This window comes from Suncus etruscus, chromosome 5 (assembly GCF_024139225.1).
Source record: "Suncus etruscus isolate mSunEtr1 chromosome 5, mSunEtr1.pri.cur, whole genome shotgun sequence".
Classification (NCBI taxonomy): domain Eukaryota; kingdom Metazoa; phylum Chordata; class Mammalia; order Eulipotyphla; family Soricidae; genus Suncus; species Suncus etruscus.
Genome location: NC_064852.1, coordinates 91,708,601 through 91,734,367, shown reverse-complemented (window position 1 = coordinate 91,734,367; position 25,767 = coordinate 91,708,601). Strand labels below are relative to the sequence as shown.

At 38.8% G+C, this 25,767-nt stretch overlaps 1 protein-coding gene across 2 annotated transcripts in view; it reads right to left on the bottom strand.

Annotated features, from left to right (window-relative positions):
• CHN1 (chimerin 1) overlaps nucleotides 1–25,767 on the bottom strand; it is a 191,336-nt gene that overhangs the window by 47,630 nt on the left and 117,939 nt on the right. For both annotated transcript variants that reach the window (XM_049773443.1, XM_049773444.1), the window contains exon 7: nucleotides 728–805. In XM_049773443.1, coding sequence (XP_049629400.1) covers nucleotides 728–805 — 78 coding nt within the window. The remainder of the gene's footprint in view (nucleotides 1–727; nucleotides 806–25,767) is intronic.

Below are 25,767 nucleotides of genomic sequence, written 5' to 3'. Positions count from 1 at the left end.
TCATGCAGTAAATACAGAGAAGAGCTACCCACACCTTGAGTCAACACATTTTATCCTGATGAAAGATGACTAAAGTATAGTTGGTAAAACACATTAACTCACTAATGAACTCTCTCTCCTCTCCTCTCTCTCTCTCTCTCTCTCTCTCTCTCTCTCTCTCTCTCTCTCTCTCTCTCAAAAAGTGAAGCCAAGTGCAGAAAGCTGCTGGTGTCAGCAACAGCAGCAGCAAACAGTCCCATGGTAGCCATTCTTCTCATCATGGCCAATTTATTAACAGAAGAGAAAAGACAGAAACTACGGAAAATGCAGACCATCTGCTCAATCCAGATGCAATAGCACATTCCTTGTATATCCCAAGATTTCTACCAGAGATAGGATCTAATTCTATCTGAAATAGCTAAAAAAGATATTTAGATATATCTGCATCATGAATACAAGTACATAACAATATCCTTATTGAATGAGACCTTTAAAACACCAACCCAGACTTTTTAGCATTGAAGACACACTGCAGAACATTCAATCAATAGGAGAGGGCCAGGGGCTGCACTTGACTAGCTTTACCCAGCTATTTCTTAAATAAAAACATGCTCACAACATCATCATTTCTTAAACAGCAAGAGGCAGTTTGTTCAAAAGACATCAGAAGAGATTCCTTTTACCCTTGAACATTTCAAGTCATACACATTTCCTTTCTTACAGGAAAGGGTTAAAAATAAAGTCTTACCTTGAAATTATGAACCTTTTCATATTTGGGAATTTGCTCGTTTTCTTTCAGAGTTGCTCTTCTAACAAGTGATGTCAGCTGCGAATAAGCAAAGAGTTTCAGAGGTTGCCAGATTGTCACAGACGACTTCTGAGAACCCAGTTTCATTCCCAAGGCTGCTATCAATAAATCTTGCTGACGGCCCTCTTGTTTGGATTTGTGAACTCCAGCTCTATTAGTTTTCCTACCCGACCAAGACTCTTTGGATGGCATTTTGGAATTCACAAAAAAATAAAATAAGATAAAATAAAAGCCTATGTTGATCTATGTCTGTCTGTGAAAATCTATTCAGCTAACAAATGAGCTTTCTGTCAGCCAGCTCAGAACCCTAATCTACAGAGAGCTGCAGAGGAACGGCTCGGAGAGGTGGAGGAGGATGATGAAGCACTTCTGAAAAAGAGGTCGACTAACCAGAAAAATTCTTCTTTCTTCCGTTTTTTTTTTTTAAAGGGCTCTATATTTAAGCTTCTGAAAACTTAAAGAGTCTGACCAAAAATAAAAAGAGTCAATGTGAACATAACAAAAAAATTCAGCATCTCTTTATCCCTTTTTAAAAACCATGTATTTTGGACAAATGATACATTTCTAAAAGCTTTCTTCTCTTCTCCCTATAGTACTGTCCATTCTGAATGAAAGATGCCTACATAGTGCCTGCAGTTTCTAGCAACAGCCACCCTGCGAACACCCTGGCAGGGAGGGGGAAGGAAAGGAGCTGCCAGGGAAGGCTGGCTTAGACTGGTCCCTGCAAGGAACAGATAACCAATGAAAATCAGGCAACAGCATTTAAGTACTGTATTCCTTAACTCATTCTGTATCTGTTTCTCCCTCCTCTCATGTAAGATTTTCTTGCTGGCTCAAGGCAAAAAAAAAAAAATCAGTGGGAAGATAATGAGCAATGAATGAGTCATGCATCATTACAAAATGAAAGAAAATCTTTTTTTACCTATTAAAAGCAAAGTAAAATTAACATACAGTACTGTGTTTTAAAAAGAACACATCACTGCCAGGTTAATTATGAAAGATTGTTCTATATTCTCCTTGGTGCATATGAACTGAGGTTAAAAAAATTCCATTTTATTAAAGATGAGCAAAGCCTATTCAGTATTTTGATGGAAATAAAAGCATCTAACTGGGCACCATATCGTTTTCATCCAGGAAAAGGAGTGATGGGTCAGGTCAGCTCTGTCTTCCTACCATGAATAACTTTGTTGTGGATCTTATACTTAAAACAGATCTAACTATTATTTGAGTTCCTAGTCTCAACAGTTTTTATTCAAAGAGATTGAGATTCAAAGCATAGTTGGAGTAAACTGGAAGTCATCTCCCATGGACACAGACCTCAGACAAAGTGTAACTATGCTCATGGATGCTGGGGTGTTTGCCTTCTTTTTTGATTTTTGGGCCACACCCAGTGGTGCTCAGGGGTTACTCCTAGCTTTGTGCTCAAGAATTACTCCTGTAATGCTTGGGGAACCCTATAGGGTGCTGGGGAGCCCTGGTTGGTCATGTTCAAGGCAAACACCCAACTTACTCTGGCCTCAGAATGTTTTCTTGATGGTGTAGTAAGGAGAAATGTGGGTTAAGGCTCTCAAATCTGCTCCATTTAAATGCAATACATTTAACTAAGATTTTTACTAAGATGCTCTAAGAGTCCTTAATTTTCCCATACTTAAACATCCCCTATCTAGTCTCCTCATGCTATAATAATCATCAAATAATGATTGTGAGTCTAGTGGATGATTCTAATGTTAAACTTTATTTAAAGAAATAAAACTCTGTATTTAGGTGAATGGGAGGTCTTTGGTTTAGTGCAAACAGTGTATGTCGTGGGTGGGTGCCTGCCCCAAGCAGATACTAATTTAACTAGGGCAGAGGATGCCCTAAATCTATACCAGAGTCGAAAATATCGAATGGCTGACTTAAGAAAATCCCCAAATAGTTCACATGTGCTTGAGTCTATAGCCCTTTCTTTAAAAACAGGTCTAATTTATTGGTTTATTTCCTTTTTTGGGGCCATACCCAGCAGTGCTCAGGGGACATACAGTGCTGGGAACTGAACAGGCAATGCATATGCTCCAGCCCTTTTAGCTATCTTGCTAGTCTGTACATGATTTGTTTAAAAGAAAAAAAAAGAAAAGGAAAAAGAAAAGAAAACAGAAAAAAAGCAAGCAAATAAAAGGCAGAAGTTAATGTTTTTGTCTATAGATGTTTTTACAAATTTATACCCATTAGTGACTAACAGGCAAAAATGTCTCCACTGTAGGAGGAAATGCAATGGAAAAATTCCTGCTGAACCTAAATTACTCTTCAGCTTAGACCTAGTTTGTCATGTGATGACTAAAAATATAAAGGCCAACCAACTCTTTAGACATGTATATCTTAAAGTGATATTTATCCAATTCTCAGTAGGCGACATAAAAATAAGAGTCCAAAGGCATGTTTAACAGTATTTTTTCTATTACAATATTTAAGTTGCTAAGTTAAAGGAAACAAATACTCATGTAACTCAAGCAGCTCTCAGAATCATCTCAAATCCTTCAACTGTTGTAATAAAAAACTAGCCAAACTATGACAATATTCATAAAGTGTTGTTTATAAATTCATGGCCAAATATTCAGATAAAAGCAAACTCATTGCTGTTATTAAGACGCAAATGTCCATAGTGTTGGAGGGATAGTACAGTGTGCTTGCCTTGCAAACCGTGGTCTGGGTTCAATACCAGGCAGCACATACAGTTTCCTGAGCCCACCAAGATAGATCCTGAGTGCAGAGCCAGGAATAAGTCCTGAGCACTGCTGTGGTGGGTGGAGGAGAAGGAGGAAGAAAGAAGAAAGGACAAAAGTGTAAGGGAGGAGTAAAAAGAAGAAGAGGACAAAAAAGGAGGAAAGAGGAGGTGGGGGATGAAAAGGAAGGAAAAGGAGGATGAGGTGAGTAAGTCTACTTTGTTTTGCTTTGACCTGCTTTGGGGTCACACCCAGCAGTACTCAGGGCTTATTCCTTACTCTCAGATCACTCCCTAAGGTGCAGATGATAGAACTCAGGTAGGCCATGTGCAAGGCAAGCAGTTTACCTGCTATACTCTCTCTCCAGCTCCCAAGATGAAAGTACTTAGCTACTCTAAAATGGCTAGTGCAAGGTACTCTTTGCATCAATAACTACAATTGCATTTCTGCATTAATTTTGCTGAAGTAGTCTCCAGTTATAAGAATTGCTAACTCAAAAAATCAGAATCAATATCCCTGTTCCAGTATCCCAAGAAAATGTATATAATTCTTCCTTAAAATTTCCCAACCATATGCATCTAAATATTTGAACAAAAAATAAAATTAAACTGGGGTCACTGGAGGCAGAAAATGTGCACTGATGAAGGTTGTTGTACATTGTATAACTAACTCAATCATGAACAACTTGTAGAAAATAAACTATTATAAAAAAAACTAAAGGAAGATATTTTTAATTGGGGCCAAGTGTGGTATAATAAAAAGTGATAGGATCTGAATCAGATACTGTAGTTCATGTCCTGAATTTGATAGATTCACATGGTAAGATGACAATCTCATTTAAGTCTAGCACCTATAAATTGGAGCTATCATTTACTGAGTACTTATGCTTTAATTTGTCTGTAGAGCAAATTTGTCCTAAGACATATCCCATTCCACCTAGAACCAACTGACTGTTTATATGGAACGGACTTTTATACATCTCAAATAATCCTGAAACCAAGCACAGTCTTGTATGACTAAAGGCTCAAGAATACTGACCTTTGAATAAAAATAAAATAAATAAGATAAAAAGAAACAAAACCTTTGCTAAAATAAATAAAGTAAATGAAAACAGTCTTTTTTTTAATGGGGGTCAGTGCTGCTGAACTCTGACCTTAGGAGCTATGTCGTGCCCTACATGACTCATCTGCCATATGCTGAATAATAGAACTTTTTTTTTTTTTATCAATTCCTGGGAATTTTAAAGACTGTAGGAAGTCAGTCTACAGTGAAAAATTGCAGGGATGCTACAAGATATGCCATGCAGCTGGGAGACATAGAGCCCTGCCCTCAAGTAGTGGCAGGTTAATCTACACTTGGCTGATACAAATGAGCCTGTGTAGGAACTCATCCCCAATCCCAATAAAAAAATCCCCATATCAGGGAAATCTCCTGGGTAAACCAGTTTAGTTTAGTTTAGAAAATGACTGCAAATGTGCAGCCAAGCAGGAGACAGGAGTCCTGTTTGGGCAGTGACAGGAGGTTACCTTAACTTTAGTGTTAGTGTAGACATGAAAGGGAATTGCTAATTGCTTAGCATACCTATATAAACATCCCAGCCTTTGTCTTAACAAAAACATTAAATTGTAAACAATAGGGGCCGGGTAGGTGGCACTGGAGGTAAGGTGTCTGCCTTGCAAGCGCTAGCCAAGGAAGGACCGCGGTTCGATCCCCCGGCGTCCCATATGGTCCCCCCAAGCCAGGGGCGATTTCTGAGCGCATAGCCAGGAGTAACCCCTGAGCGTCAAACGGGTGTGGCCCAAAAACCAAAAAAAAAAAAATTGTAAACAATAGCCTTCCTGAAAGTGGTGTGGAGGTGAGGCCAAACTAAATAAGCCAAGCTGTCTCCTTGTTTTGAGCTATTTGGATTTAGCTTGTTTAGATCTCCTTCTCAGCAATGGGTTAGACTAGACAGTTACTGTCCTGTCTACTTCCAATGATGTGCCCTGGAAGTTTCTGCCCTGCCCTTATGTAACCACTAAATTCCCCCCAATTATAGCTCTAATCCGATATTGTTAAAGGCATATGATGATATGCATATCAGATGAGGGAGCAGGGTTGGGAGAGGATGGAAAGTGGAAGCTAATGGGATAATCAGCGTTTGTTAAAAAGGCTGGAACAATGGTTGATGCTTCTTATTGTTGCTCAACTCACTGATCACAACACTGGACTGCATTATAAAAGGAGAAAGGGGGCTCAAAGAGTTACTTTATTAGCTCAAGGCCATAAGTCAGAAAGTGTTAGGTCTGTGATCTGAATCTCCATCCTTTCCTTCCAGAGAAAGACAGGTCCTTCAGCTTCCTTGTAACAGGAGCACTAGGTATTGCCCCCTCCCTTCTATAAACTAGAAGAAAATGGCTTTATTGGGTGAGGGGTCTAAACTGGCAGGAAACAAGTCCCAGAAGACCATTCTTTCTGAAAACTTCAAGTAGTATTTAGCTCTTTATGTTGACTAGGACTTTTAGTTTTTCTTCAGAGCCAAGACTGACTATGCTTTAAACCAGGGGTCTCAAACTCGCAGTCTGAAGGCCGTTTGCGGCCCTCCGTACAACATTTTGTGGCCCTGTCCTAGAAGAATCTTTTTTTGTTTTGTTTTAGTTGTTCAAGGATTACTACTAACTTTGCACTCAAGGATCACCCCGACTTTGCCTCCTGCGGCCCCCAGGTAAATTAAGTTTGAGACCCCTGCTTTAAACTGAGATGACTTCCTTTTGTTCTCTGGTCTCCTAAAGGAGAGTAACTGGCCTCCCTAGAAAGAGCAGGGGGATAAGCAGATTCCCCCCCACCTAATTTCTAACTCTTCTCATACTGAGAGGTGAACTACAAAATGATGTGTGGGGTACCGGGGGGATGGGTATGTGAGAGGAATAAGGAGAGAAGAGGGGACATTGAAAAGGATCACACTTCCTGTTTTTCAAATAAACAAATGTTCAGATCCTTCTCCCCTGCGGGTTGTCTTGTAATAATACTGCATTTGTACTCAGCCAGCCTCACTTTCTACCAAGCACAGGACAATAGAACTGTGGACCCTGAAGTAAGATTCCAAAGCACTGATCTTAATGTCATGTATTGGCTGTAGCATGCCTTCTGTTAACTTATTCATTTATTAAAAGAGTTATGTGGGAAGTGTTTTTGCATTATTATTGTTATAGAAATTCCTCTTCCTTTCCTGTGACCAAAGACCTGCTTTATTTCCTAGAAAGGTAAGGTCCGAGGTTTTTGTTCTAAATTATGGGAACTTGAGGTCAAACCACCTTAACCAAGTGGTTTCAGAGCATTTGGCATTAACACAATCTTTATATTACCTGTCCCAGCAATTCAAATACCCTGACTCACACTCTGAGTAATCTCTGTTTTCCTGAGAATAAACTTTCCACCAAGAATTTTATCAACTACTTATAATAAGTACAAATGCATAACTGCACTTTCTTTTCCATAATACTTCCTGGTTTCTAATATGGTACTAAGACTTAAGCCAATGGCCATACAGTATTAACATTATAGTCAAAGTTGGAAAATGTTCAAAAATTAAAATCACATAGTTCTTAATCATAATCATAATTAAGTAAATCATATAACTAGTAACTATTAAACCATTAATCAAATCATAATTAAAATTTAAGAATCACATAAAATTTTCAAAGATTAAGAATGACATTAGGGTTCTATTCTCACTACTACTACTAAATGTAAAAGATACTTATAAACCCTTATCAGGCTGGGATTAATCCCAAAATATCTAAATTAATATACCTCAATAATAATGGCAGTGACAAAAACAACAAAAGCCAACTAGCTATTAAAAAATAAAAAGAGAAACTAAATAGGTATATCTAATGAGGTATCATTGAGAGTGGTCCCAGGGGCCTCTCATCACCACTTGGGAAGCCCCCTTCAAAAAATAAAAATATTGATGAGTTTAGTTAGAGAAATAACTACATTATGAACTATCCTAACAATGAGAATATATGAGGGAAATAGAAAGCCTGTCTAGAGTACAGGTGGGAGCAGGAGGGGAAGAAGGATACTTGGGACATTAGTGATGGGAATGGTGGACTGGTGATGAGGGGAGGTGTCATTTTATGTAACTGAAACCCAACCACAATCATGTTTGTAACCAAGGTGTTTAAATAAAAAATATTAAAAAAAATAAAAAAGGAGCTTGCGAGGTGGCACTAGAGGTAAGATGTCTGCCTTGCAAGTGCTAGCCAAGGAAGGACCGCGGTTCGATCCCCCGGCGTCCCATATGGTTCCCCCAAGCCAGGGGCAATTTCTGAGCACTTAGCCAGGAGTAACCCCTGAGCATCAAATGGGTGTGCCCCCCCCAAAAAAAAAGACATCAAGAAAGAAAAAGAAAAAATAATAAGGGGCCAGAGAAATAGTAAAGCAAGTAGGGCATTTGCCTTATATATGGCAGACCAGGGTACAACCCCTGGCATCCAAAATGGTCTCTGTATCTTGCCAGGAGAGATTCCTGAGTGCAGAGCTAGGAGTAACCCCTGAGCATTGCTGGTGTGGCCCCAAACAAACAAATACATAAACAAAACCAACAATCAAAAAAATCAACGTGTGCAAGCAAGATTGTGGAGAAAAAAGATCCTTGTTGGTGAGAATGCAAACTGGTTCAAATAGTATCTAACAGCATGAAGGTTCCTTAAAAACAAACAAACAAACAAAAAACAACGAAAAAACAAACCAATTCATTTCTGGTTATTTATGTAGAAAAACATGAAAACAGTTAAAAAACATGCACACATATGTCCAAAGCAGCATTCTTTGTAATAGGCAATATATTAAAAATAACTTACATGCTTATCAGCAAATAAAGAAGATGAATAAATGGACAAGGACTCAGATTATATAACTAATAAATACTCAGATACTGGGATAAATAAGATGAAAACTTGACATCTGTAATAACATGAATCCATTTTGAGTAAAATATGTTAGTGAAACAAGCCAGAGAAAGACAAATGGCACATGGTTTTACTCAGGTGTGGAAGAAAACAAAGCAGTAAAAAAACAAACCCTTCTTTCTGACAACAGAAAGTCAAACAGAAAGTGGCTTGATAGGTAAAATGGGAAGAGGGTTGACTAAATAGCAGGGAATGGTAACCAGACTTTTGGCTTTTGGATAAGTTGTGGCATATACAGGCTGGAGCAATAGCACAGCAGGTAGTGCGCTTGCCTTGCACATGGTGACTGACCTAGGTCCGTAGTTGGCAACCTGCGGCTCGCGAGCCACATTGGCTCTTTACACTTTTAATTTGGCTCTTCTGTGTGCCGGGCGGCCGCTCCAGGAGTCAGGACTCTGCTCCTAGCCTCTGTCAGTGCGCACCTTGTGTGGCTCTCAAAATAAATTTCAATCGTGGTTTTGGCAAGATTTGGCTCAGTTGAAAAAAAAAGGTTGCCTACCACTGATAGGTTCAATCTCTGGCATCCCATATGGTCCCCTGGGCATTGCCAGAATTCCTGAGTGCAGGAGTCAAAAGTAATCACTTAGTATTGCTGAGTGTGATACAAAACAAACAAACAAACAAAAAAACCCATAACAAAAAAGGTGTCTCATAAAAAAATGTTGAGGGATGGAACCAGAGCAATAGCACAGTGGGTAGGACACTTGCTCTATACATGGCTGACCCAGGTTTGAGTCTGACATCTCATATAGTTCACTGATTACCACCAGGAGTGATCCCGGAGTGCAAAGCCAGAAGTAAGTCTTGAACACGGCCGGGTGAAGCTCCAAAACAACCCCTCTTCCATGTTGATGGCTAAGACTTCTAAAATGCACATATGTTGAAACCCATATTACCTCAGTTTTTTGTTTATCTGTTTTTGGGCCATGCCGAGTGGTGCTCAGGGGTTACTCCTGGCTCTATGCTCAGAAATTGCTCCTGGCAGGCTCGGAGGACCATATGGGATACCAAGAATTGAACCAGGGTCCGTCCCAGGTTGGCTGTATACAAGGCAAATGCCCTACCACTGTGCTATCTCCAAACTCTACCTCAATTTTTTAAAAGTGCAATGCATGTGCTGTATTAGTTCAATTTTAAAAAAGAAAAGGAAAAAAAAAGTCAGATAAAGCCAAAGGAATGAATTTTCAATTGTTAAATCCTAGGATTAATTGATGTTAAGAGCTTTCTCAAGAAAACTGGGGGAGCTCATAAAAACAGTTTCTCCTCTGTAACACCATCATGAAACTACATACATAAGCACAAAGTTCAGTTAATTAAGTTTAGTCAACATTCTATCAGAAAAACATCACAAAAGAATGTCCTGCGGAGCTGGAGAGATAGTACAGGAGTTAAGTCTTTGCCTTATATAATGCTGACTCCATTCTATTCCTGGAATCACATATTTTCCCCTGAGCACCACCAAGACGATGCCTGAGAACCTCTGGGTGTAACTCAACAATTAATAAACACCAACAACAATAATGTCCTGAGATTAGTGATATGTAGATTGAATGGATTAATTTGAATTCAGTTTTAGCAAAATCCTGAAATTTTCATAAAATTTTAAAATTAAGATATATCCAATATGGCTTTTTCCGAGTGTTGGTGTATGTGTCAATGGGTGGGGTGGTGGTGGTGGTAGTCATGGGGCAACAGGGGGACTTCTACTTGTTCAAGAAGGAAGATTCCCAGTGAAGCACTGATTAATTATTCTTTTGAAAAGGGGTAGGAAGCCAGACAAGCTTGAAAATCTCTGCTCTAGACTCACCTGCCTAATGTTAAAATAATTTTGAAAATCTGTCATTAGAGTAAATTTCCAGAGCATTTACAATTTAATATACCTCAGATCACTGCCCATTTCAGAACTTCTTTGATTTGAATTTATAGCACCCACCAGATTCATCACTTTTGAAATCAAAATTGAAAATGTACTTCCAGTCAAAACCTAAACTTATACATAGAACTCTATAATTCTATTCATTATGTTAGGCAAGTATTATTTTATGTTGCATGGGAAACACTTAGATCTTACCAGAATTCTGAATTTTTATTTTCTGACATCGGTGACATTATAATTCCTAACTCAGTCTTCATTATATAGCTCATCTAGCATTAATAATAAAAGAGGTAAACAATAAGTCACATTAATGCATTCACTTTAGTGGATAAGAAATTTAAATAATACTTTATTGATACAAATAACCACTAAATTCTAACATGCTCCCTTAATGATGCTAAATAATATTTAAACATGAGATAATTGAAAGCACAATACAAATAAAAAAATGCAGGCCTGCATTTCTTAAACAAACAGTAGAGATGATCAATTTTTTTTTTTTTTTTGGTTTTTGGGCCACACCAGGTGATGCTCAGGGGTTACTCCTGGCTATCTGCTCAGAAATAGCTCCTGGCAGGCAAGGGGGACCATATGGGACACTGGGATTCGAACCAACCACCTTTGGTCCTGAATCGGTTGCTTGCAAGGCAAACGCCGCTGTGCTATCTCTCCGGGCCTGAGATAATGAATTATTAAGCAACGATTTTAAAGGAGTTTCTACCCTTTGCGTGAGAAATTGCAGGCCCAACCAGAAAGGGTAACAGGTAACAGGGCACACAGTCAACCTGATACCCAAATCTGACTGAGACAGAGATTAGCCTGTCACTAAATTTTTTAATGTCCTGACTTGACAGAACAAACTCCCTTTTTAAATTAGAAAGCCAAAAGCCAAAAGGGAGGTTCCTGGCCAGTCAGTATTAAAAGATGTGGAGATGCGGGGTGTCTGTGGGGAAGAGGAAAGTTCATTACCAATCAGTAAGCAGAATGTGGATGGAAATGTGGTGTACCTTTGGGGACAGAGAAGATTCATGGCAATCAGTAAACAGGGATGTGAAGAGGGGAAAGCCCTCTGCAGCAAGTATCCACAAGGTAGCTCACTTCCTGGGGACTTCTGTCTTAAAAGGCTCCCTGAAGGCTCGGGCTCTGACTTTATCAGCAAAAAGAGATTATCTCTATTTCTCAAGAAAAATTGACATAATTTATCATCTTAAACTCATAAAACTGGTAGATGAAAGTAGAATGACAGTTGTCTAGTTTATACTAAAATATGAGATAGAATTATCATACAAGTGGGTGACCAGAATGCTCTTTTTTTGGTAGGACACCTACACTAGAAACCAAAAATAATTAGGAAGCTAGTGAGAATAGAACCAGAAACAAGTGGAGTGGGCTAGATGGGCTGAATATGTAATGTAGAAAGCAAAGACATCTGCGAATCCTCTACAATTAGAAAGACCTGGCCAATGGACTAGATTAGAACATTCAGTGTCTATTTAATGGGGGACCCTTGCTTTAGGCTGGTACTTAGAAGATTAAAAGCAATTTCCTACCTCAGAGATTTTCCTTTTCAGGTGTCTCTGCACATCTCTGCTGAAATACCTCAAATTTGATATTAAAATTAGTTCTTAAGTTAGAATGTAATTTCATTATTTGTGAATTCTCAGAGAATTTTTGATTGTGGAGATGGTACACTAATAATTTATACAACAGGCATCTTAGCAAGAAAAAAATGAAAGATGTCCTGTCCTGAGATAGGTATTCACAAGATGCAAAACTGTATAATAAAGGCACAGTGCTCTACTTTGCCACTATGTTTGCCAATATGTTGGTACTGACCGTGTCATTGTGGTGATGACCCTAACAATATTCATTCTTGGTTCTTCCTAAGGATAAGCAGAAACTGGCAGAGCCTGAGAGATATCAGAGTGGGTAAGAGGCTTGTCTTGTACACACTGGACCCTACTTTACTTAGTCCCTATAATTGAGGTCCCTGAGCACCTCCAAGAGTGACCCCAACAGAGTCAGGAGCAAGTGCTAAGCATACCTGGGTATGACCCAAACATAGTGGTCTATGTTCCCACCAACAGCACAGGAAAGAAAAAAAAAGAGAGAGAGAAAAGAAAAACTAAAACTGACCTCCAGGGGAAGTTCTCAAGTTTTTCCTTTAAATGAGTCTGAGGGACTCCTCAGGGAAAAGTGCCAATAATATTTTTGTTTACCCTATTTTTAATTCCTATTACCTGAAAGACAGAGAAACCTGTATATAGACCAATAATGTACTCTACAACATGAGCAGAGGAAATTACAAAGGCTCTAACAATTTATGAACATCAAGGACTTGAAATTCAGTGCTAAAATCTTGAATCAGACCTTTTTACTACTTCAAAAAGCTTTTAGGTGTAACATAGGCAGCCTGTGAGTGGTATTACTGAGTGCTTAGTATTTCTGCACTGAGATGTGAGGTTCTTTCAAGTTACTACAGGTCAGTGAGCGTTCTCTGGTCAAAAATTTAGCAGGCATGCCAGTGTTTCTGAATGAAAGTCAAGCATTCTGTGTTTAGTTTTCTCATTCCTTCAGTGATATCCATAGGATGAAATAAATCTATATAATTTAGTTGTCTTCATACAGACACTTAAATTAAAGTTATAAACACTTCCTTCTTTCCTATATAAGCAAAGTTCGATTAGAATTTATCAACTGCAGTTTAATATTCATATTTAGTCTCAATAAAGGTAAGTGCTGACTCATGGTATGAAGTATATTTATGAAGTTCTTTTAAAAACCTATTATTTCAAAATAGAAATTTGGGACTGGGACTGTACTGTAGGTAAATCACTTGTCTTGCATGAAGTCAACCTAGGTTTAATCCCTAGCACCCACATAGTCCCTAAAGTCCCACTAGGAGTGGTGTTTGAATGCAGAGCCAGAAATTAGTTTTGAACACCACTGAGTGTGGGCACCCCCGCAAAGAAAGAAAACATACAGTCTAATAATAGCAAAAGATTTAATGTCATAAACAATTATCCTGAGAAATATTAATGTGAGTATAACTTGTGGGTAGCTAATAGCTCATCTCATCCAACATTGTTTGTCTTCTCTTCATAAAGACACTGCTCTGTATCAAGATAATGATGTTAAAAACCAGGACTGGAGAGATAATACATGGGATCAAGCACTTGCTTTGCATGCGGCTGACCCAAGTTTGATCCCCTGCACTACATATGGTCCCTTGAGTACCACTAGAAGTGATCCCTGCAATACAAAAATACCTTCTGCACACCTATATTCATTTCATAGTCATACTATCAGCACAGTAGGATCACAGCACATCTGATGGGCAAGCTGTGTAGAGAACAACCAAACTCAATGAATAAAAACAATAACACAGAAGGCTCATTAAATACTGATCATGGGACATGACTAAGTCATGGGACAATGACTTTAGCCACACCTCTGTGAATACATAACAATGACCAGAAATTGACTTTTATTGATCTAGGTTTTGATAATTCTATTGGCCATTGTGTTGTACCAAATAATATGGCATAAATTTGTTCATATTGGTGTAACATTTAGCTTTAACTTTAGCACATCTTGGCCCAGAATGGATAGTTGGTGGAGATTTTAGAAGATCCTACTAAAAGTGGGTCAGATTCTAAAGTAAAAAGTTGAGGTGACTGGCTCTATGGGCCTGTTCCAGTTCTTCATTACAATAAGCTTCATCAATATTGTCTTATGCTGCTTATTTAAAAAGAAAAACCTAGGTCCAGCTACTCCACTGTCCCCAAGCCAGCAGCATTTCTACAAAGCTCTGCATTCTACCAGTGTTCCGTTATATGCACTATTTGAATGTATCCTGTTGTTCTCTATGTTAAGAAACTTGCTCAAGGGCAAAAAATCAGTAAGCAGAAAAGCCATAATGGAGACCTAGGGGCTTTAACTTCACATCCAATATTGTCCTCACCCTGTTGTACTTCCCTAGAAACTGGGACATGTGGAGACTGGCTCACTTTAAAAGCCTGGAACACAAAAGGCCTGAATGAGTAGAAAACAGAAATATTCACAAATGAACCAATTCACCGGTTCAGTGCAAAGCTAGACAAATATTCTGCAACAAACACAAAGGTCAACCTTGGAGATTAATGGATTTTAGTGGCCAATTTCATGACTTGGGTGGTGGATGTGGTACTCTTAACTGAGATACATGCAGACCCTTTGTTCTACATCTCTATGGTATAAAAAGTTGCTGAGCTTCATGTTGTTCCCTGTTTGTTTTCCTATTAGTTATTTTACTCCTTAAATAAAAACAAATCAACAAAATACCCTCCCTCCAAACCAATGAACTGAGAAACCAGTCTCCTGAGCAACTAATTAAGCTGTCCTTAGAAATAGGTAATTAAGTTTTCCATTAAAATTCCAAACAGACATACATAATTTACAAGGTGAAAAGTCATTCCAATCTCATGGGTAAATAATTAAGTCTTATATTTATATCAGAGATATCTGAATGGCAAAGTAATAATTACGTAATTAAGATATATTTTATCTTTAAAAGAATGTAATATAAGGAATACAAACTTGGGGCCCTAACACTTGTATGAGAAAATATAATTTATATAGCCCATATTTATGAAAGGAAAATGAAAAATTGGTCAAAGAATATATATAAAATAAGCCTCCTAAAGAGTTTTTAATTCAACAAATACTTTGTGTTTTCATGGATAACCAATATTAAATGCATATTTATAAGCTAATTATAATTGGCATGCTAGTAGTTAGATGCTAGTAGTGGGTTTTTCCATACTATCTCAGTGCTAGTAATTACATTTTCTAACCGGGATGCTGTCTGTGTTCATCTATTTCTTTCCACAGTTCCTCCTCTCATATGTTCATCTGAGACTCTAACAAGTAATCTACACATTTCATCCCGGTAGCCTCTTTTCATGTAACATGGAAGTGCTTTCTGTGGTTTCTAATGACTCAACGAATGGGTAGTTTGCTAATTATATCATATGGTCCTTTCATTAAAAATAATACAGACTGGGGCTGTTGCTTTTCAATGCATCTATTACCCCTTCATATAGAGTTAAAATACTTTTTTAAAAATACTTTAGGTTTTCTGGTATTTGGGCTATTATCCACAGGACTTTGTTGTAATGAATACAGACACCCTCCCCAGCCTTCTGGTACTTTCTGGAAGCCTGGCAGCTGAAATCACATCCCAGGAAATCCACAGTGTCGGCTACTGAGCTTGGAATTCCTGGGTCGCACCATCACAATAGTGGCCATGTGACAATTCTAAAATTTTCTATACTGTCATTTTTGTAGGAATATGCCGAATTTAGACATCAACATGGCATTGAAGCCACTTAAAATACAGAAACAAAATAATAGACGGGGCTGGAGTGGTGGTGCAATGGTAGGGAGTTTGCCTTGCACACAGCTGACCTAAGATGAACCTCAGTTTGATCCCCAGGTGTACCATATAGTCCCCAGAGCCAAATCGATTTATGAGTGCATAGCCAGGAGTAACCCCTGAGCATCACAGGGTGTGGCCCCAAAACAAAAACAAACAAACAAAAATAACAGAAAGGTAAACTAGCAACAAATAGCTTAGTAAACCTCTGACAATGACTTAATAACCTAATTGTGAAATATAATAATTTTCAAAAATTTTCTTTTTGTGATACTTGAAAAAAATAATTTCTTTACCACTTATATGTAAACAAGGAACACAAAATGTATTATTTCATCCCTGCTATGGGGACAGACTTGTGAATAGGCAGGAATTCAGGGACAATGGTGAAAAACATTTTTACATTGGTGATGGGATTGGTGTTGGAACGTGGAGTGGCAGAAACACAAGTATTATGAGAAACTATTGTAAACCATCATTGTTAAGTACAATAATTTATTTTTTTAAATCATTTTAAATGAAGTTTAGTGTATCTGTAGATAAGGGTTAGAAGTCCAGCTCTGAGTCAAGAGTACTTTTTATGGAAGATCAGGGGTCATACCCAGCAGTGCTCAAGCCTCTGCACTAAAGAATCACTCCTGGTGGACTCAACACCATACATGGTGTTGGGGATGCAATCTCACATTGACCACATGCAAGACAAGTGCCCTATCCATTGTACTATAATTCCAGCTCCAGAATCATGAGTACTTGTAGAGTGAAAGCACAGGAAAGGCATCTGTCTTGCATGCTGCTGACCTGGGTCCGATCCTTGGCATCCCATATGGTTCCCCGAGGCTGCCAGGAGTGATTTCTGAGTGCAGAGCCAGGAGTAACCCCTGAGTGTCTTGGCCAAGTGTGGCCCCAAAATAAAAACAAACAAATAAACAAAAAAAGTAAAAGTCTATCAGTTCTACTCCAGACCATCATGGAGCTTTAGGATAAGATTCTCTGTTGGGGGCCGGAGAGATAGCATGGAGGTAGGGAGTTTGCCTTTCATGCAGAAGGACAGCGGTTCTAATCTTGGCATCCCATATGGTCCCCCGAGCCTGCCAGGACCGATTTCTGAGTGTAGAGTCAGGAGGAACCCCTCAGCGCTGCCGGGTGTGACCCAAAAACCAAAACCAAAAAAAAAAAAAAAAGATTCTCTGTTGGATTCTTCCTCTATAAATTGGAATGACCAGCAAAACTGCCTCAGAGCTGGGCACACGTGTCTAGCACCTCTCAAAGACAAAGTGGAACTGACGAGAAGAAGCCAACAGCATCAGTGTTATCACAAAATACAGACGTTTGGAACAAAGTAAGTGCTCAATGTTCAAAGAATGAGCACACCAAGTTCATGACACATTTTTAAGCCTCACTGAAATCTTTAGAGTCACAGAAGGACAATTCTAATCTCCTTCCCTTACAAAACTGTTGTGGCAATATTTAATGCAAAGAAAATATCTAATAGCTCAATTAAAAAAATAATGCTGGCCAGAGGTGTGAGGAAGACCAGAATTTGAAATAATGTTTCCTCACTTTACAGTCAAAATGTATGCAAATAGGAACTAAAAACGTGTGAGAGAAAAAAAAAATCTGTGAGAAAAAGGGTATCTTAGCAACACAGCTTATGAAAGGATGTGACTGAATTGAAAACATTTGTTATGTTAAGAGAACAGGTGCCACCTGAAATATAAAGGGTGCTTGGGATTCATGAATGACAGTTTTCAGTTCCAAGCTGTTGAATAATGTGGTTTGAATCTATACACAGAACAACAACAACAAAATCCAACTATTGTTGAAAGAATAGTACAAGGTGCCAGGAAGACTTATGGATTAAAATCTTTTAATAATAAGCTCTAAAAATATGTCAGATAGGACCAGGGAATTTGGATAGTATCTACCCCATTAGTGTTCCTGAAGTTTATTTCTCTTTGTATGAATGCAAAACTGTAACTTGTTAGAAAACTTCAAGATGAAGCTATTTTCAAATGTATGTCTTAATACAGTAGACATTAAAAGAAGTATGATATTTAAAAGAAAGTTATCTAATATATCTCCCTCTGTGGGATCAGCTGTAGATTCCAAGTAGATGCTTTTGTTATATTTTCCACTGCAAGAAATAGCAGGCTATTACCATCAAGTGAAATAATTTTTCTGTCATATCCATTCAAGAGAGCAGTTTGGGCCAGACCTAGCAATGGTCATAGCTTACTCCTAGCTCTCTGATAGTGATCATTCCTGGTGCTGATCATACCTGGGGACTCTTGTGTGGTGCCATGGATTGAACTAAGGTTAACTGGAAACAAGGGCAGCACCTTAACTCATGTAACTATCTCTCTGGTTCCTGTAATCTCCATTTTTAAATAACCCATTTGTTGGGGTGCACATGTGGCTACTCCAAAGTTCTGTGCCCAGGAGTTATGTCAAGTGGTGCTCAGGGTACTATGCAGTGCCAGAGGTCAAAACCAGGACTCCTGCAAATAAAGTATGTGTTTAGCCCATTAAGCCCAAATGGCACTGCTGTTCATGTGTGATTATATTAATTACTGTGGGTCATATATTTTAATAGTTTTTTCTTAACTCTGTATTTTCTGTTTCTGCTATACAGTACATTAAGCTTTGAGCTTTATAACTTTTCAGCCTCCTACCAAAAGGTAGATCTGGGAATACCTTTCCTTCTAGGGACAATTACTTCTAGGGATGGTTTTCTTGATGAAAGGTACTGTGCTGCCAGCTGAGTGTTGCTTTCTACATGAAATGTCACTGTTTACCTGGAAGGACAACCTATATATATTTTGGCTGCTCAGATGTAACATTTTCTCATTGACACACTGAATCTGCCACTGCAATGAAAACTACTGACCGCAGTAAACCTGAGACTTTCAGGTGAAAATAATTTTAGAAATTTGGTATCTGTTACCGTGAGCTTGCTTCCTAAATGACATTTTTTGAGGACAATAATGATATTAATACATGCAGGTTTTTTTGATATCACATAAGAAAGGTATCAAGGTTTGAAGGACCTACGTAATTTAATGAACCAATACTCTCCAAATAGCCAATACAGAATGTTGCAAAATCATGTGTCACTCAGAGTCAAAGAAAGATCAATAGATTTTAGTGCAATGTCAGTTAAAAAAATATTACTGGTGTGGCCAGAGCAAAAGTACAGTGGACAGAGTGGTTGCCTAGCACGTGGCTACTTTGGTTTATTCTTGGTACCATATGTGGTACCCTGAGTTCTGCCATACTCTGAGCACAGCCAAGTATAACTTAACCCCCTCCCCCAAATTTCTTCCATCCTGAATATAGGGCTACTTTAAAAAGGCACGAGAAGGTAGAAAGAAGGAGTAAAAAGAGGGAAGGAGGGGCTGGAGAGATAGCACAGTGGTTGGGCGTTTGCCTTGCATGTGGCCGACTCGGGACAGACCTGGGTTCGATTCCCGGCATCCCATATATGGTCCTCTGAGCCTGCCAGAAACAATTTTTGAGCGTAGAGCAAGGAATAACCTCTGGGCACCGCCAGGTGTGGCCCAAAATCAAACCAAAAAAAAAAAAAAAGAGGAAAAGAAGGATGGATTTCTATTTTGTTAGGATTCAGATTCCTCATCCAAGTGAACATACAGAAGAACTATCACTTATCGGGGGCCAGAGTGATGGTGCAGCAAGTGGCTTGCCTTGCAAGTGGCTGACCTGGGCTGGATCCAGTTTCATCCCTGGCATTGCATATGGTCCCAAGCTTGCCAGAAGTGATTTCTGAGTGCAAAGCCAGGAGTAACCCCAGAGTGCTGCTGGGTGTGTCCCCCACCCCAAATATATTCACACAAAAAAAGATAAATAAAAAAAAATAGAACTATCACTTATCCAGGTCTGTTGTGGTATGAAAGATCCACAACTATCTAAATAGGTTTTCACTCAATCCTGTTTTCCAAATCTGTATTTATATATCTGGTATTCTTCATATACTTCCACCAAAATATCATCACAGACTGAATTTAGACATATTTATAAGAATCCCTTTATTTGCTTCCTATTAGACACATTAGTGCAGACACACGGAAATATAAAAAATGAAAGTCTTCTAACTAAATTTGTCCAGAAAGCATTAACATTAATGTTAACATTGTTGCTATATTTTTAAAGATTTTTGAAAAACAATTTTATCTAATTAGAAAAGCATAATTTACAAAGATATTGTTAGATGTATTTTAGGCAAATAATTCAACATCAATCCCACTAATGTCAACTCCCTCCACCAGTGTTCCCATAATCCCTCCATGTTCTATCCACCCCTGACACTTTGAAAAGCACTTTACAGTGTTTGATGTTTGCAGCTTAGATCTCATGTTTTGTTGTTGAGTCTGGCCTTTGGATGTATAGCTATACCACTGCCCCACATCATCAGCCCTGACCCCTGTTCACTACTTCCCTTTCTCATCTTCTTTCCTCTGGACTTGATTCCTTTCCTTCTCTGTCCTTTTCTTCTCTATGTTATGGGTTAAGGGTGATGTAGACATCCCACTATACTATATTACATTTCCTCATCCAGTTATTCTATAAACCATAGAAAAGTGAGATTATCCTATGTTTTTCTTTCTTCTTCTGACTTTACTCAACATATCTTCCAGTTCCAACCAGATTGCAGCAAATAGCATGATTTCATCATTCCTTGGAGATGCATAATATTCTACTGTGTATATATCTAGTCATCTATCCTTGGACATCTAGTTGACTCCAGATCTTAGCTATTGTACTAAGTGCAGGAATAAAAAAGGGTGTGCACGTGCTTTTAAAAGAATGTTTTTAAGTCCTGGGGATAGATACCCAAAAGAAATGCTTAGAATTGCTAGGTCATGTGGCAACTCAATTCTAATTTACTGAGGACTCTCCATACTATCTTCCACAGGGGTTGAACTGAATAGCATTCCCACCAGCAATGGATGAGAGCTCCTTTTTTTTTTTTATCACATTCCTGCCAGCACAGATTTTTGATATGTGTCATTTTCACTGGCATGGGACAATTTTCCCACTGTCATCCTGATTTGGATTTTCCTAATGATAAGTGATGCTGAGCACTTTTTTCTTTCGGCACTTTTCTATTGGCACTCCACCTGTCTTTCTCTGAGAAGTGTCTGTTCATTTCCTCTCACCACTTTTGATATGCTTTTTAAATTTTTGTTGGTCTTTATGAATACTTTATATACCCTGGATATCAAGACTTTATCTGATATGTTGGAAGTGAACCTTTTTTCCCAGTTCGCTTTCTTTTAGCTTAGCTCACATTTCTTTTGCTATGCAAAAAACTCTTTAACTTGATGCAGTCCCATTGGTTCATTTATTTTTTTATTTCATTGCCTTTGCCATTGGTATCAAATCATTGAAGCTATCTTTAAAGTCCAAATCTTGGAGAACTCTGCTTATATTTTTTTCCTCAATGTACTTTATTGCAAAACAGATTTTTTAAATTTGTTCTGATTTTTAATAAAGTAAATATCAATAGCTATAACCCACATAAGTAAAAGTTCTGGAGTTTTCAACAATTTTTTTTTAATGTTGTGGGGAATCCACAACTAGCTAAGCTCAGAGGCTAACAATACCACAACTGGTAATATCCAGGTGACATATGGAGCCTAAGATTAAACTATGGGAGCCACACATGGCAGGCATATGTTTTAGCATTTCTCATCAGCGATCTTAACTTTTCTTTTTGTAGTTTTTAGGCCACACCCAGTGATGCTTGGGGTTATTCCTAGCTCTACCAACAGGAATCACTCCTGGTGGTGCTTAGGGTGCCATAAGGAGGTGCTGGGGTGCAAAACCATTTCAAGTGCATGCAAAAAAAGCACCTTACGCACTGTACTATCTATTTGTTCCTCTTCCTGGAAATATTTAAAGAGTAAAGGGACACATTCTCCATTCTGGTATTTTCTTTCTTTTTTTTTTTTTTTTTTTTTTGGTTTTTGGGCCACACCCGATAACGCTCAGGGGTTACTCCTGGCTATGTGCTCAGAAGTTGCTCCTGGCTTGGGGGACCATATGGGACACCGGGGGATCGAACCGCGGTCCGTCCAAGGTTAGCGCAAGCAAGGCAGGCACCTTACCTTTAGCGCCACCGCCCGGCCCATTTTCTTTCTTTTGTTTGTTTGTTTTTTGGGTCCTACCTGGCAGTGCTCTGGGGGACCATATGGGATGCCGGAATTCAAACCACAGTCCTTCTGCATGCAAGACAAATGCCCTACCTCCATGCTATCTCTCCAGCCCACCCCGGTATTTTCTTACATCTCAACTTAAAAGGAGTACATCTTGGCTTTCTCCTCTCTGGAGAGGCCCATGTTCTGTCTCTTTATATTTTCCAAATAAATATACTCTACTTCATTATTCATATCTTCCTAAAATTTTTCTCTATGAGGGTAACCAGGACAGAAGTTAGTACTGATTTCCTGTTGCCTGCAAAGAGCAATTCCATGCTCTAGTCTGGGTTCATAGTTCCCCTAAGAAATCAGTTGGTGAGATACTCTGTGAAGATGAAGCAGAACTCAGCTGTAGCTTGATGGCCTAGTAGATCTGGGACAATGCCAGCATCCACACCAGCCAGGTGCTTGCCTGGTAGAGTTACTAGTTTGAACCCCTCAAACACTTCCCTGGGTGTCTGAGGTGAGTAAGCAGGAAGGCAGGAAATAACACTCTTCTGAAACTCTGACCTCATAGCTCCCATTTCACCCAAGAGACCTATATCCCTTGGTAAGACAGTCATGAGTCAAGTGATCTACAACATTTAGTGAGCCATACTGAAAAAAAGGGAAAACATCTTCAAGGAGAAGGAAGATACTTCTGAAAAAATCTGCTGTGCACTTTCACGATAGTGGAACTGAACAAGCTATATTACCTGAGAACTGTTAAAACTAAGGTTATGGGGCCATTGTGATAGTACAAGAGTACGACACTTGCCTTGCCTTGCACGCAGACAGGTTTAATCTCCCACATCACATATGGTTTGCTGAGCACTTCAGACATAATTCCTAAGTGCAGAGCCAATAGTAACTCCTGAGCATCACCAGGTATGGACCCAAAACATACACAAATAAACCACCAAAAATTTAAGGTAGCAAGAGATTTCCACATTTTCCTTACATAGGCCTGCAGCTCTCTTGCCAGCATGACAAAGCTCCAGAAGATGGACTTTTAGCCATGTATCCCTTAAAGATTTAAGGAGTGAAATTCTATTGGGGGTGGGGGTGGGTTAGGGGAATGAAGTAGTCAGGAATGAAGTAGAGGAAGGCCCTTAAGAATATGAGTGAAAAGTTACTGTGGCAGTAGCCTAATAAAGATGGGTAATCCACAGAGAAGCAGAAAGAAAAGCAGCATTAGCCGAAATCTGGATTCCCTGAGAGGAGAAGTTCCAACAACTTCAAACAAGAGGCCTAGAAAAGAGTATGGAAGAGTCCAAAAGTCCTAAACATTTACCAATGACAACACCCTAGCAATAGCTGCTTATTTACATAGAAAGGTCCAAGTGAGGGGCAGTTTGGAAAAAGAAAAAACATTAAAAAACTAACTTTGTGAGAACAAGTCCACCTATTATCTCTCTTTCTTGCTCCCTTACTCTATGCTACACACACACTCTCTCTCTCTCTCTCTCTCTCTCTCTCTCTCTCTCTCTCTCTCTCTCTCTCTCTCTCTCACACACACACTCTTTATTTCTTTTTTTAATTTCCAAACTTATTATGGTGTCTCACAATCCATAGATATAGGTTGGGTGAAAAATTCAAATAAAAAATACACAAATGTGAAAAGTGAAAACTTATATAATAATTTCTCTTTGTTGTTCTTTATTCTTTTATTTTTTTGGGGGGTTTTTGGGCCACACCCGGCTGTGCTCAGGGGTTACTCCTGGCTGGCTGTCTGCTCAGAAATAGCTCCTGGCAGGCACGGGGACCATATGGGACACCGGAATTCGAACCAACCACCTTTGGTCCTGGATCAGCTGCTTGCAAGGCAAACGCCGCTGTGCTATCTCTCCGGGCCCTGTTCTTTATTCTTAATTGCTTTTATTTAAGCACCATGGTTACAACATTGTTCATTGTTGGGGTTCAGTCATACAATGTACACTATCCTTCACCAGTGGACCCTTCCCGCCACAAATATCTCAGGTTTCCCTCATACCCCTCATATCCGCTGCCCCCCCCACCCGTCTCTAGGGCAGACAATTTACTTCTCTCTCTTATTCCCCCCCCCCATTTTTGGATCTTAGTTATTAATACATTTCACTAATACAAAGATCAATTGATTTTGTTCTTGTTTTTTTTTTTTAACACACCTGGCAGTATTGTGATGGGGTTATGTGTGTGTATGTGTGTGGGGAGTTGATGATGAGAACTTAGTACCTAGGACCAGACACATGCCTTCCGTATATAAAGCGTGTACGAGCTTGTTTCTAGACACTTAAAGAAATTTATTCCTAGTTCATTCTACTAAGTATACTGACTTAAGATGTACCTTTTATATTATTGACAGCTTTATGTACTTATGTATAATTTATACTATACTTTTTTCTTTACTGCTGTTTTTGTTCTTATAAAAGGAATGAGACACTTATGGTTTGTACATTTCTTTTGTATCTAAAGAAGGGAAAGTAGCATTTGTATGAGCAGCCCTTTGAGAATCAGGTCTTCTCATTATGCAACTGGGAATCTGCTTATTTATTCTAACATCTGATAAAAGTTGACTTGTCTTTTTTTTTTTTAACTTTTTGGGCCACACCCGATGGTGGTTAGGACTTATTCCTGCTCTGAATTCAGGGATCACTCCTGGCATAGCTTAGGGGACTATATGTGATACTTGAGATTGAATGCATGCAAGTACCCCCTACTCATGGTACTATTACCCCATAAAGTTGACCTTCAAAATTGAACACAAAATTGCAGCTCTAGAATGGCTAACTCAGCCGGAGAGGCATCAACTCTGCCTTAGCTTTTCTTTGCTGGTTCCAGGGTGTCTTTTCCCCAATTACCAAAACAGCTATTCACTTACTTCAAATATACCATAGGGCATTTGGTAAAAGAATTCGTCTATACTTAAATCTGCATATTTTAAGCCTATTCTGTTTAGAATAACAGTAATTCTCAGAAATATGTCATCTTAAATCAGAAAAGTATCTAGAGACTTACTGAAGAGAACTCCTGGGTAGTGAATCACGACAGCTAGAAAGGAGTTGAAAGTTCTCTAGGAATCTGCAACCTTTAATTTACAGCTGCAGTTCAGAAAAGGCAGGCTGATGTGACATCATTTGGTTATCATAACACTAGGCTCTGATTCTCCTACTCTGAAATACCACATACAAATTTGATTAGTGTATATGTTAGTGGAAAGCTCAACATAAAATGACATGAAGATTCTATCTGAAGTGCTTCTATCTGAGGAGTAAAGATAGAGCTTAAAAAAAAAAACCTGTTGGGCCGAAGCCATAGCACAACGGTAAGGCGTTTTCCTTGTATGCAACCAACACATGATGGACGGTGGTTTGAATCTGAGCATCCCATATGGTGTCTGCCGCCCCCCCCTCCCCCCCGTGTCTGCCAGGATCGATTTCTGAGTGCAGAGCCAGTAGTAACCCTGAGCACCGCTGAGTGTGACCCCAAAAAGACAAAACAAAAAAAACCTATCCAAAATACTCTTAAAACTCTCAAAAGATAGGAATTTATAAAAGAAAGATAGCAAAAAAGATCATTTGAAAGAAGTGTGAGTGACTCCAAATTATTTAGTGCATTTAGATATGCATATCCTAAACACCAGCATACAGGACCCAGAAATCATTTTCTGCGACTAAATACCAGATCAAATGTCAAAATATTTATTACTATATTTTTGTCCAGGGAGAAAATATTAGCTTAGCAGTTGAGAATGGTTTCATATAAAATCAAAAACAAAATATTAAAGATGTTGGTTTACAATTCCAAATCACTAAAAGTTAAAAAACATATAAATGACTTCCTTGCAGCAACTACTAA